A 15,235-nucleotide genomic window follows, 5' to 3' on the forward strand; every position below is an offset into this window, starting at 1 on the left:
TTTAATTATTAAAGTTTAAAATATCTGATTTCTTTGAAATTACACTTTATTATACATGTTTGGTATACATGTGTGCTCATGTGAGGGTGGAGATTTGGATATATTTCTGTGTGTGCAAGACACAACTCCACTAGAGAGATCAGAGGGCAGGTGTTAGAAGTTTGTTCTCTTCTTGATATATGGGTCCAGGGATGTAACCCAGCTTATCACAGTTGACATCATGAGCCTTTGAACTATGAGTATATTTTCATCCCAATTTATTTTTCACAGTGTATAGCTATAGTTATCAACAGTACTTTAAACAAACATGTGAGACTTCCTGAGAGAAGGTATAATCCAAGGATCTCATCCAAAACAGCTTTATTTCTTATAATTTTGCTTTAACATACAAATTATGATATTGCCTTTGTGGGCCTTCAGTTAAAATAGTTCTAATATTGAGTATCAACAATAAAGAAGAACATATTCTCTAAAACTATCGAATCCCGGGATTTCAGCAAACTTCAGAAAGAAATTCACTGAAATATTACATTCTGAACTTTTCTGGCTAGAGTTTTACATAATACCTAAACACGTCTAACTCCTGCGTTGGACAGGAATATTTTCTATAAAATAAACTTCTTCAACTTTTATTTAAAATTCTAACCAATCTGTAAAGTAGAAAGGAAAACATTAAAAATATGATTAAAAATCTAGAGATCTCCATATATTCTCAGTATTTTGAGGTAAATACCCTGAATTCAATAGCAGAATTCTGGGGAAATGCCTTAGGGCTTCAAATGCAGTCCAGATCTCTTCAGGTGTTCAATAAATCAAATCAAAATCATAGCCAAGAAGTGCATACATTAAATACAATCACATAAACTGAAATTTGTGCACTGACAAAAATGAGTTTCTTCTCCTGTATCAACCCCCATATTGGGTATCAGCCATATTTTTCTCACATAATCACTATGTACATATTCAATGAAAAAATTAAATTATTAAGTAACTAAATAATCTCTTCATAAAATGTGTGAGCAGAAAATTAAACGTGTATAAGTGAGTAAATGAGTAAGAGAAAGCCCTACATAGAGTTTATTAACAAGATTACATCTTTCATGTCTAGTACTATAAACCTAGTACTATGTCTAGGGACACATAGACTCCTAGGCAAGAACTACTATTCATGTTTGCTAAATGATCACATTGTCTCATTTCCTTCTAAATATATCTGCTTTTATCTATTTATTTGGGATGCTCTCAGCCTTGCATGGAGAAACTTCTCTTTTATGCGTCAGGTTAGTGGTTAATAGAAAAAAACTCATAAATGGTTGGAGTGCTGATTATAAGTGACTGTGAGTGTTTATTCATAGATGGGACAATTATATAAACATCCCCACCATCCCAAATGTCAGAGAACGTTGTAGAAGAGGGAGCAAGAGTCAGAGGAGGAGAACTTGTGGAAAATGTCGTCTTAAGAATATAAATTGGCTATCATACTTATGGACACACACCATCTGTGTTTGAGTAAAATACAGCAAATCAAGATTCTACTTTGAAGTAGAGCTTCTGCGGCTCCATATCCACTTGATCAGTTACTGGCAAATAATAGATGCTTTCTATTGGCAATCTGCCAGTGGATAGTTCCAGACACACTTGTATGGGTAGCACTAACTGCATTCAGGAATTATTAACAGATAAGAGGAGGAAAAACATGAAGTAGTGTAGCAAAAAGATGTGGGAGGTTTTGTGCAATTGGGTATGACCAAAATACATTGTTTATGTATGGATATTCTAAAGAATGTTAAGTTTATTATTTTAAAATAATCATACAATTTGTGGCAAAATGCTGAATGGGTATTATTGAACTAAGGGCACAGAAAATATAAGTTGTTACATATTCTCTTATATGTAGATACTGGTTTTAAAATTCTAGATATTTATATATTTTTGAATTGGAGATACTTTAGGAATTTGTGAAAAGAATATTCTAGTTCACTGTATATTTGTTTTCATTCTTGATCAAGTCAGTTGCACTTCTTTGTGATATTGAAAGTATGTCATTTTGCAAACAAGTGGGATTTAATGAGGTTAAAAGTCATTCAATAAACTAAATTTTGGGTATAAAATAGCTCTCAACAGAAAATCACTAAAGTTGTTATGTGATTTTACTTAAGTACTTAGAATAAAAATTAAAAATAGAGAAATTATGTGAAGTTTTGAATTATAATAACAGAAGATAATGATCTGGAAGATTCCCTATCTGACTGTAAAAGAATTAAAATCTGAGACTGTGATCCAGCACACTTTGGAAGAGAGTAGCAAGAACAGACCCTGGCATTTGCTATAATTAATCAGAACAGCGGATGATGACCCTAAAGATACTGCAGAGATCTCAAAGATGTTCTTCTAATCAAAGACTCAGGGTAATATTCAGGAGGATGCCTATATGTTTTTCTTTGGGTTCTCCTTCTTACTTAGCTTCTCTAGGATCACGAATTATACGCTCAATGTCCTTTATTTATGGCTAGAAACCAAATATGAGTGAGTACATCCCATGTTCCTCTTTTTGGTTCTGGCTTACCTCACTCAGGATAGTGTTTTCTATTTCCATCCATTTGCATGCAAAATTGAAGAAGTCCTTGTTTTTTACTGCTGAGTAGTACTCTAATATGTATATATTCCATACTTTCTTCATCCATTCTTCCATTGAAGGGCATCTAGATTGTTTCCGGGTTCTGGCTATTACAAACAATGCTGCTATGAATATAGTAGAGCATATACTTTTGTTGTATGATAAGGCCTCTCTTGGGTATATTTCCAAGAGTGGTATTGCTGGGTCCTTCATCAGGCGATGAAAGGAGACAGAGACAGAGACCCACATTGGAGCACCGGACAGAAATCTCAAGGTCCAAATCAGGAGCAGAAGGAGAGAGAGCACGAGCAAGGAACTCAGGACCGCGAGGGGTGCACCCACACACTGAGACAATGGAGATGTTCTATCGGGAACTCACCAAGGCCAGCTGACCTGGGTCTGAAAAAGCCTGGGATAAAACCGGACTGGCTGAACATAGCGGACAATGAGGGCTACTGAGAACTCAAGAACAATGGCAATGGGTTTTTGATCCTACTGCACGTACTGGCTTTGCGGGAGCCTAGGCAGTTTGGATGCTCACCTTACTAGACCTGGATGGAGGTGGGTGGTCCTTGGACTTCCCACAGGGCAGGGAACCGTGATTTCTCTTTGGGTTGATGAGGGAGGGGGACTTGATTGGGTGGGGGGGAGGGATGGGAGGCGGCAGCGAGGAAGAGACAGAAATCTTTAATAAATAAATAAATTTAAAAAAAGACTCAGGGTACTCAGATCTTTAGTTTAGAACAGTGGACAGAGAAGAGCATAGAGCAAACCCTAAGTCTGTTTTTCCCTCTCATGCTGCATTCTTCTTCCTCCTTACCTGAGCTGCATGGGGTGGGCAAGCATTAAGCCTTAAAACTGCCACAAACAATGTTCATTATGAACCACACAGTCCATGCTGTTTCTTTATATCAATATAAATGAGTTATATGTTATATGTCTATTTAATTGGTTTTGATTTCCCTAAATATTTCTCAAATTATGTGTTTTATGAACCCATAAAGATGTTTGGATACTCACTTTTCTATAATGGTATTACCTAACATTCGATATTATCATTACTTTTATATTGGTTGCACTAGATTGGCAAGATGACATGTGATTATGGTTTTAGCCTCTGTGTACCTAGTGTTGAATGATCTTGGCATTGTTGGAAGTGCTGTATGTGCATGATTATATGTCTGCTTTGGAGAAAAGTTTACACAGATCTTTAGCTATTTATAAATAGCATTTTTATTACTACATCATCAATATTTATGTACTGTAAGATTTTCAGTGAGATTAATTTAAAGGCTCTTGTCATTAATCAGCATATGTGCAAACAATATAGTCATATTCCATCTTTGAACCAGAATTTCAACTATACACTAATATATTTATCTTTAAAATATTTGTTACTCAGCCGGGCGATGGTGGCGCATGTCTTTAATCCCAGCACTCGGGAGGCAGAGGCAGGAGGATCTCTATGAGTTAGAGACCAGCCTGGTCTACAAGAGCTAGTTCCAGGACAGGCTTCAAAGCTACAGAGAAACCCTGTCTCGAAAAACCAAAAAAATATATATTTGTTACTTCCACTTATCTGATAATTGGGATTTTTTTTTATTCTGATAACTCTATTCTCCTTAGCCGTTATAAACACCCTGGAAACAAATTCAGACCCTTTTCTCTGTGTGCTGACCAAGGACACATTGAAAGACTAATGTGGGAATCACAAACCTTTACAGATCACCAGCTACATGGCATCACTTTCCTTGGGACACAGGCAAAGCTTCCATCTCTGCCTTGATGCTTGCCAAGGCATAAGCCCAGGTTCTGTTCTGTATCAAAGCTTTACAGACGGAGAAGTATAACAGGTGCTTTCCTAGATTTGAACATTGAACTAGTTTTCTGGTTATGAAACAAATAGCATATTTCCCATGTCTCCACATTTGTCTGATGCCAGGAAGAACTGAAAAACATACTCACACTGTAATATAGTCAGTTAGATCTGGAGAATATTTTAGGGGAGAATGAATTTATTCATGTGAACTTAAGAGTACCCCAGAATTGTAAGAGCCATTATTTATATTTTTTTCAGTTTATTTTATCATTCTGATTGAGAATATTGTGATGGTTGTACTGAATCTATTGGACTAAGGACCTCACAGTGTCACCTGTTTTTTCTCAGTAATCTCTCCCAATTGTATCTATGCTTCAGCTGTCACTCTCCATGTGATTCCAAGATGCTTTTCTTTCCAGTTTTGCAACTATTGGAACCTGCATGCTTGCCTCAAAAGCCTAAGACCATCATGCATGAATGAATAAATCTCTAAAATATTCCATCTACATGAGAGGTATCATATGTCTCCTGTTTGGTGATGGCTCCTTTATCAGTGTATTTGCAATATTCCATTAATGCCATCTTCACTTTCCATTTCTCTTTATGCCATTCCAATGTTGTTTCTTTGTGGCATTACATCACTACTGACTAATTATTGCTGATACAAATAAGATGGGTAATGTTCATGTTGGCAGCAATAAATGATACTCTTTCATTGTATTGGATATATGAGGGCTGACAAACCTTTCCACTAGCTGAGAACTGGAAGACCTTCTCCACATGTACATCTCACCTCACTGCTGTTGTAATGTTCTATACAACAATATCTTGATGTATTTACAAGCTAACTTTAGTCATTTCATTGAGAATGGTACCCACATTCTGCACCATGATCTGGCTCATGGGAACCCTCTGACCTATGTTGTGAAGAACAAGAGACTAAGAGTGTAGCCAAGAAGCCTCCTGGAAAAGCAAAGTCTTCACTACCCTTAGCAAATTAATAAAATTATAGGCTACAAGAAAGTTCTATACGTTTTCTATCATCCAAGAAAGTTTATATTATAATTATTTAAAACTACATTCTTTTTCTGAATATAAATTTTGTTTCATACTTTTCTTTTCTAAATATCCCCTTATTTTATATTTAAAACTTATTTTATTAATAAATTGTTTCTTTTATTTTGAGATCACTGTTATACTGTTTCCCCTTCAAGTATTCTCATATATCCCTCCTTATCCTCTTTCAAATTAATTGCTTTTTTACTTCTTGTTTTGTACATATATGTATATATATTTCACATAATCATGAATATAATCTTCTCAGTCTGTATATTACTTGCCTATATGTTTTCAGTGCTGCCTATTTGATATACTTTTATGATAAGGCTCAAGAAAAGTTTGTATTTCCTTTACTATAAATAAAATGTTATTTCAAATATAATAATTTATTCACTTATTTGTATTTATATGCATTTATGTGTTTGCATGATTTCATGAGCAGTGATCCTCTGACAGTGCTTTTCCTGAGTCTCATAGTATATTCTTTTATGCAGTAGAAATGCCTTTAGTGAGTTTTGAAGAGCATTTAGGAGCTTGTAAATTCAGTTAGTAAAGCACAAAAATATGTAATAGGATTTTAAAAAAATTCTGCCAAAATACCCTTTCCTGTTCTTTGAATTTGACAAGATGATTGTCCACTTTCTTTACAAAGGAGAATAGTTTTTTTAGAAAGGCAACGTGCTAGCAAGCTTCGAGGCATGATCATCCTTAGAACTTCTTATGCCTTGGGATTGATCTAAATGTGTCCATATTCTGACTAAAAAAATATATGAAATTATTTTGTGAATGGGTTTTAGTTCAAATGTGTACTCTTCACATTAAACTCTGTAGATATAAACATTATATCACAATGTCAAAAAGGCAGACATGCCTGAAAATGTTAGAAATAATTCTAAACAATTATGAGTGAAAAAATATATTTTAGGTGAAAAAAACTAATCTTGTCCTGTGGGGTGGACAATTATTCCAAAGAAATGAATTTCTTATTTGCAGGAAAGTATATTTGGTATTGAGAATGATTATCCAATCTTTCCTGAACTCATCAGTATAGAGAGACCTGCGAGAAGGCAACAAGTGCAATGCAATGCTGTCACAGAGTCGACCCAGGACCTTCCCACCAACTCCAGCAGCAAGTACAACTGTCTAGAATGTTGAGAGCTGATATTCCTGCCTCTCTTTCAATCCATTTTGTATAATTCTACAAATTTTAAGGTTTTCAGAATCATTGGCAGTCAGTATATTTAAATGCCTTTCTTTTTTCCATAGGTAATATCAGTTTCAAGTATGAATAACACTTTAGTTTGTTGAACTTGTGACATGTTCCTCATATTTTTCTCACCACTGAGTATGACTCTTCTCATTTAGCATGATTTATTGAAGAATAAATCAGATCATTTTTATTTTTACATATTTTACTGAAATTGTAGATATAAATAACTTGAAGAAATACATTAAACACACAAATCAAGATATTCACTCTATTTTACTTTGGTTTTGAGTTAAATGAAAAATATATCCCAGAGGCTCTAAAGTTTGGCTCACAGATGGTAATAACTTGTTGCTGTTTTTTATCCAACCATTATGGAGTTTAATACTTTGGAACCTTAAATCTAAATAAACTTGTTCTTCTATAAGTTGTTTTTTGGTCATGGTGTTTTTTCCCAGCATCAGAAAATAACTAATATAACTTCATTAATAAAAGAAAGTATTCCCAGAAAAAGCAAAAAAGATAGGGGATTATAGAAATAGGGAGAAGAGTTTAAATGAGGTAGGAGGCTATAATCCCATGACTTAATCTGTTTTTTTTTTGATTAACAAAAGCAGAGACATTATATGCCACTAATAAGGACCAATGACTCTCAGATACAGAATGTGTTTTTTAAAAGCTTTTGTTGGAGAAATGGTAAGTAAATTGTGCTTACTTAGATCTGAATGATACATTCATAAAGACACTTCTATCAAGACTGTTAAAGACAGTAACTATAACATCCTTACCTAGAGTTAATATGATATGTATTCGATGTCTGCAGAATTTCACTCTTCTGAATGATACTCCTGATAAATCCACCTTTCAACTTTGTTTTCTGGGAAAGAATTATTTAAAGTTTGCCCTTGTATCAAATCACACTTTAGGCTAGCATTGGGAAAAAGTGAATATATGTGTTTATGTGTGTGTGTGTTTTATCACAAAATTAATGCTTAAAGATAAACCTTAGCATAACACATACACACACGCAAACAAAAGTTTACTTTAATGTGGCTCTTCTTTAAGGGCTTTCAATTGTCCAATCAGGAGTCTTAACCCAGGGGTCACAGAATACCTTCCATTCTCCTTTTAATAACTCTAACTGCATCATATTTTCTCTCATTGGAACTAGTTTCTCCATCAAAGACATTAGTTAAGTTTTTTTTTGGGGTTCAGATCTCTAAGAAAGAACTATTCAGGCAAATTCCAGTGTATTAAGGAGCTGTTTCCCTAAAGTCAGGGAAAGTTCCACTATAGGATTAGGGCAGAAAAAAAACAATTCTTTTATTTTTTTTCAAAGAAATAACTCATTCCAAATTACCTGCGAAAGTGTGCATTATCATCCCTGACTTCAAACTCTACTACAGAGCTACAGTATTGAAAACAGCTTGGTATTGGCATAAAAACAGAGAAGTCGATCAATGGAATCGAATAGAAGACCCGGATTTTAACCCTCAATCCTATAACCACTTGATTTTCGATAAAGAAGCTAAAAGTATACAATGAAAGAAAGAAAGCATCTTCAACAAATGGTGCATGCATAACTGGATGTCAACCTGAAGAAGAATGAAAATAGATCCATATCTATCACCATGTACAAAACTCAAGTCCAAATGGATTAAAGACCTCAATGTAATACTTAAGTGTGATGAACTTGTGACATATTCATCATGTTATCCTCAGCTCTGAACATGAGACTTTTCATTTTACCATTATGACTCACCCATTAATAAAACATATCATTGCTGTTTTTACATGTTTTACTCAATTTTTTGATATAAATAATTTGAGGTAGGTCATATTCCAACAGGTGTCAAAGTAGGACGTGAAATTAGACCACTTGATCACACAAATCAAGATTCTAATCAGAGTTTGGTTAGTATTTAAATGAGAAATTTATTCCAGAGGTTCATGTAGTTGAACACCTAGTTTCCAGATTTTAGTCACAATTGAGGAGGTTATAAAAATAGTAGGCTGCAGAGAAATGCTAGAAGACTTGGGTTAGTTTTTAAAGTTTACAGCTTCATCCTTCTTCCAATTTACTTTTCCTTCTTCCTATTGGGAAAGAAATGTGATCAGTTAGCTTCCTAATGCTTCTACCTGTTGCCATGTTTTCCCCACCCCATTGATCCTAAGCCTTTGAAACCATAAATCTAAACAAACTTGTCTTCTATAAGTTGGGTTTCGTCATGGAGTTTTATCACAGCAACCAGAAAGTTATTAATACATCTATATTGATAAAAGATTGTACTCAGGTGGGGTATAAAGGAATTACAGAAATGAGGAAAGACCTTAAGAGAGGTAGAAATTCTACTTCCGTAATCTAGCCTGTATTTGTTGCTGAAAAAAGGCAAGGGACTTTATATGCCACTGATAAGAACCAACGGCTGTCTGATACTGAATGTGTTTTTCAAAGGCATCTTGTGAGAAAGACAGTAAGCAAATTATGCTCACTTAGATATAAATGATTCATTTAGAAAGACACTTTAATAATGGCGATCAAAGAAAATAACCATAACATGCTTAACTAGAGTTAATAAAATGTGTAATCTAATGTCCCTAAGACCTCAATCTTCTTAATGATACTCCTAATAAACACACATGCCAAATTTTTCTTGAACAGAATTCTTTTAACATTTACAATTGTAAAACATTACATTTTAGGGTGGCATTGGAAAAAAATAATGTGGGGTGTGTGTGTGTGTGTGTGTGTGTGTGCGCGCGCGCGCGCGCGTGTGTGTAAGTATAAAAGTACCCTTTAGAAATAAAGCAGGGAAGACTACATACACACATGTACACATATATAAAAATATACAGTAATATGACTCTTTTTTGAGAAATTCTTACTTGTCATGTTATGATTCTTATCCCAGAATTTAATTAGAGTACCTTCCATTCTGCTTCTCATAGATATAACTGTGTATCATATTTTCTCTCCTTGAAACTCATTTCTTGGCCAGGTGGTGGTGGTAAATACCTTTAATGCCAGAACTCAGGAAGCAGAGACAAGGGGATCTCTTTGAGTTCAAGTTCAGTCTGGTCTACAGAGTAAGTTTTAGGACAGGATCCAAAGCTACTCTATAGCTCTCTAAAACCCTGTCCTGAAATAATAAAAAAGAAAAAAAAAGAAAAGGAAACAAAGAAACTTGTTTCTATATTAAAGACACAATTCAATTTTTCTTTGAAAATGAACTATCCAGGCAGATTCCAATGTGTTAAGAATCTTCATTCCTATGACCAATGAAAGTTCCCTAAGGGACTTGAGATCAGAAAAAATGGATATTTTCTTTACAATAAAATAAACTGAAAGAAAACTTTATGTTGAGGTCATACCACGGTTTTTGTGGCAATGCTATATATTATGGAAGGTGAAAAATAAGACCAATATATTTGAATTTGAATATTGTTTTAAATAATGGATACAGACAAGTATTCAATGATGTGTGCAGAGACTTCAGTTAAGCTTGTTGTTGTTATTTTTTTCTGCCTTATTTGACTGTAGTCTAACTGAACTGATAATTGTAGGTTCTATTCCCTGAACTGCTATTCCCCAACATCATCATAAAGACTCTCACCCAACATGATAACAGCCCTCTGGAGTGCTTGTTTGGATCATAGGCCTCAAGAGAGACAAAATAATATGTCAGTGGTCCCTTAGATGTTTGCAAAGCTTGCCACCTATAACTTGAAAATTTTAAGCCCTAATCCAGATGTTGTCTCACAGCAAAATTTCAGATGCAGAAGAAGACCCCATAACAAGATGATTTCCTGGAAATGAACACTGGACCAATGCTGTAGATGTGAAAGTTTTAGACATTCATATCCAATCTGTGCAGCCTCCCTTCCACTACTTGTCATTTCCTAGGACAGCAGTAAGTATTTTAAAACCCATTCGAAAGAAGGCGCTCATATCTCCCTCTCTGAGGCTGGGGAAATATTTTAGAGGAAGTGACATAAAGTATGTTGGAGCAGAAAGATGGATTAAAGTAATACAAAATTCCATATTCTAAACTCTACAAAAAAAACCTATTGAAATCTTGGTAACTCCTGAGAGCAGTAATTACCTATGCTGGGACTCTAAAAAACTATCAAAACTTAGTCAGTGAATGGCAAGGGTTTCACAGGACAAAAAACCTTACATCTGAAGTACTGGTACTTATCAATCCTCGAAGAGGACAAATGATTCTCTTTAGTTTTCTACCTACCTCTAGACCACCAAGCCTCAACAGATTACTTCTACTTTATATGTGTACAAATAGTGCCATTAATCACAGTGAGTCATGAAACAAAATGACAGACATGAAAGCGAGAAAAAGATTTTTTCCAGGTTCTGGCTATTACAAATAATACTGCTATGAACATAGTTGAACAAATGCTCTTGTCATATGATAGGGCATCTCTTGGGTATATTCCCAGGAGTGGTATTGCTGGGTCCAGGGGTAGGTTGATCCCGAATTTCCTGAGAAACCGAAACACTGATTTCCAAAGTGGTTGCACAAGTTTGCATTCCCACCAGCAATGGATGAGGGTACCCCTTCCTCCACAGCCTCTCCAGCAGAGGCTATCATTGGAGTCTTTTATTTTAGCCATTCTGACAGGTGTAAGATGATATCTCAAAGTTGTTTTGATTTGCATTTCCCTGATCGCTAAGGAGGTTGAGCATGACCTTAAGTGTCTTTTGGCCATTTGAACTTCCTCTGCTGAGAATTCTCTGTTCAGTTCAGTGCCCCATTTTTTAATTGGGTTAATTAGCATTTTAAAGTCTAGTTTCCTGAGTTCTCTATATATTTTGGAGATCAGACCTTTGTCTGTTGTGGGGTTGGTGAAGATCTTCTCCCAGTCAGTAGGTTGCCTTTTTGTCTTTGTGACAGTGTCCTTTGCTTTACAGAAGCTGCTCAGCTTTAGTAGGTCCCATTTATTTTTTGAAATTTGGAAATTTAAAAGGGGTAGCAGAATGGGGGCCTGAGAATGATTGATTTTCATGAAATATATATGCAAAATTATCTAAATCAGGTTTAAATGATAAAAATACAAGCAATTGCTTAGCCATAGTAAGTTAGACTGGTAGTAAGGGAAAAGTTACCCAACTATATTAATTTACTAATGAGAAAAAAAATAATGAAAAATAGTTTCCAGGAGTTTTAAACCACTACAGAACAGACATGCAAATTCTAGAAGTCATCTCACTCTGGGTTCATTTTTTTCATTCCTTTCAATATCACCATCGTATACAAATTTCTAAGATCAGAAAATCTGGTGCCTTTAGAAAAGGTCAGGATGATAATTATACTTAAAGAAAGATAAGTAGGCAGCACCTCCTGCCTTGAATAAGAAGGATGCTTAGTTCAGAAATATAACTAAGAGTAACATTTCATTGTCAAACCTGTCTTCAGGGTACGAAAGACCTTTCCCATTGAAGTTAAAATAGCACAGCCATTTGTTATCTCATCCACAATGGAGGAGAATACAGGCAGAGGCATTTTTAAATATGGGTTGGTCATCAACACTAAGAATAGAGCGAGAGTAAGAGAAACTCTTCCATCTTATTTTTTTTCATTCTTGAAACATAAAGACAATATATTGATGTTTTTGAGAAAAACAAACATTATTCTGTAGGAAAACAAAATTTATATGAAGAAAAAGCAACAAATCTTTGTTCCTGCCTTTTGAAAAGTCTCTCTTTTACTTGTTTTTTAATTTATCTCTAAGGATTAAACCCAGGCTATTTTTTCAAGATGGCATGTTCTACCACTGTTCTATATCCTTAAACCTTAGATCTTGATGTTTTTTAAAGTTATTCTTTTTATAATTTATTTATTTGTTTTTTATGTACATTGATGCTTTGCCTGCATGTAGGTCGATGGGAGGGTTTCGGATCCCATGGAATAGGAGTTACAGACAGTTGTGAGCTGCCATGTGGGTGCTGGGAATTGAAACATGGTCCTCTGGAAAAGTAGCCAGTGTCCTTCATTGCTGAGCCAATTCTCCAGGCCCAACTTTTTCCTTTATATTATATTTATCTGAGTGTATATATTTGGGGTAAATAAATATGCTATAATGTATATGGGGATTCTGAGAACATAGGCCAGTCATTTCTTTCTTTTCACAAGGTACAAAAATCCATTTACTCACTATGCCATCTGACTGACCAAACACTTTTATTTTGACGTGTTTAATATATCAACACTTAATTAAGAATGTATGCCATTATATATACAGTTTTCTAAAGGTGCCAATCTATGAAGGAAATGACCCAACAAAGTCCTCATTACTTTGCGACAAATTTATTAGACTCAAGTATCCCTAGGAGAAAATGGCAGATCACTGGATATATTTAAAGTGGAAGAATACATTGGTGAATGGAAATACTTTATTTATTTATTTATTTATTTATTTATTTAAGAGTTCTGTCTCTTCCCCGCCACAGCCTCCCATTTCCCGCCCCCTCCCCCAATCAAATCCCCCTCCTTTGTCAGCCCAAAGAGCTGTCAGGGTTCCCTGCCTTGTGGGAAGTCCAAGGACCATTCACCTCTATCCAGGTCTAGTAAGGTGAGCATCCAATCTGCCTAGGCTCCCACAAAGCCAGTACGTGCAGTAGGATCAAAAACCCATTGCCATTATTCTTGAGTTCTCAGTAGTCCTCATTGTCTGCTGTGTTCAGCGAGTCCAGTTTTATCCCAGGCTTTTTCAGACCCAGGCCAGCTGGCTTTGGTGAGTTCCCGATAGAACATCCCCATTGTCTCAGTGTGTGGGTGCAAATTCATTATATACTATCAAATCTTGATGACCTGTTCTTCACTGTGCTCTCTGCTTGTTAAGTTTTCAACATTTATCTTAACATGAAAGTTTGTAGCTATTACAAATAGTTGTAATGGATATTGTACGGTTTAGTTTAGAAGAGACTATACTTTTTTATATACCAGGAAAATGAAATTGAGACCCACAAATTTGAAATGGCACAACTGTTCTAGTCACTGCCTACACTGAAGTTTAAATTATTATTTGTAGCATTTCCTTTTGAAAAAAACTGTGTGTTCCCATCCTATTTCAGTATGTCATTTTGCATGTAGATTCTGCTATGCATAGAAAGAAAAAAGTATAGGCATAAGAACGTGTTCATATTTTCTATTTGACACTCATGATTAGCTAACAAAATTTTTTTGTTCATTCTTCCTAGGCATATCTCAAAGAAAAATTCCCAAATGACTTTCATGGAGAATATTTCAGAGGTGACTGAATTTATTCTTGTGGGGTTAACAAATACCCCAGAGCTTCAGGTTCCTATGTTTATCATCTTCACTGTCATTTATTTGATCACACTGATTGGGAATCTTGGGATGACCATGCTGATTCTACTGGACTCTCGTCTCCATACTCCAATGTATTTTTTCCTCAGTAACCTCTCCCTGGTGGACTTTGTTTATGCCTCAGCAGTCACTCCCAAAGTAATGGAAGGGTTTCTCACAGAAAACAAGATCATATCCTTCAATGCATGTGCTGCCCAGATGTTCTTTTTGATAGCCTTTGCCACTACTGAAAGTTTCCTCCTTGCTGCAATGGCTTTTGACCGTCATGCAGCAGTGTGTAAGCCCCTACATTACTCAACCTCCATGACAAGGACCACTTGTGTCCTAATTGTTACCTGCTGCTACATCAATGGATTTCTCCAATCTTCCACCCATGTTATTCTCACTTTCCAACTCTCCTTTTGTCATTCCCATGTGATTAATCACTTTTTCTGTGACATTCCCCCAATACTTTCTCTGTCTTGTTCTGATATCCACTTAAATGAGATTATACTGTTTTTGTTGTGTACATATGATGTTAGCTTTTCTCTTGTGGTTATCCTGAACTCTTACCTTCTTATTTTCATTGCTATCTTGAGGATGCGCTCTGCAGAAGGCAGAAAAAAGGCCTTCTCAACTTGTACATCACACCTCATCACTGTTTCTCTCTTCTATGGGACGATTATTTTTATGTACTTACAACCCAACTCCAATCACTCAATGGACAGAGACAAAATGGCATCTATGTTCTACACCATGATAATACCCATGTTGAACCCTTTAGTCTACAGCCTGAGAAACAAAGAAGTCAAGAATGCATTCAAGAAGGTTGCAGGAAAAATGCTGATTTTCCTGGGCCTAGTCAATTAGCTAATGTTTTTTAAGACATGTAAAACTTTTATTGGCCTCCCTTGTCTAAGAATACTTTCACTTATTTCTTATCTGTGAATTATATATAAAACCTCACTATTCCTTTTGGTGAATATAATTATGAGTAAACTGTGATCATTTTACCAAAAACGTGATTTAATTCAGTTCAAGACCAAAATTATTATTCCAGGTAGCCTCAGCATCACATTTCTCCATAGAGTTGGGATAAAATGCTTTAATAGCATGGATATATTCTACCATGCTTCTTTGTTTATAACATGCCCACTATCTAAGACACTGCCTTTTCCATTTCACAGATGAGATATCTTATACAATTT

The 15,235-nt window shown here is 35.3% G+C and overlaps 1 protein-coding gene across 1 annotated transcript; it reads left to right on the forward strand.

Annotated features, from left to right (window-relative positions):
* Positions 1-13,943: 13,943 nt before the first annotated feature.
* LOC142851130 (olfactory receptor 5B12-like) lies at positions 13,944-14,897 on the forward strand. Its single transcript, XM_075975038.1, has one exon. The coding sequence runs from the start codon at positions 13,944-13,946 to the stop codon at positions 14,895-14,897; it is 954 nt and encodes a 317-aa protein (XP_075831153.1).
* Positions 14,898-15,235: the final 338 nt, after the last annotated feature.

Source organism: Microtus pennsylvanicus, chromosome 5 (genome assembly GCF_037038515.1).
Source record: "Microtus pennsylvanicus isolate mMicPen1 chromosome 5, mMicPen1.hap1, whole genome shotgun sequence".
NCBI lineage: Eukaryota > Metazoa > Chordata > Mammalia > Rodentia > Cricetidae > Microtus > Microtus pennsylvanicus.

Coding starts and splice junctions, on each gene's coding strand:
- LOC142851130 (XM_075975038.1), top strand. CDS start 13,944: ATGACTTTCATGGAGAATATTTCAGAGGTGACTGAATTTATTCTTGTG.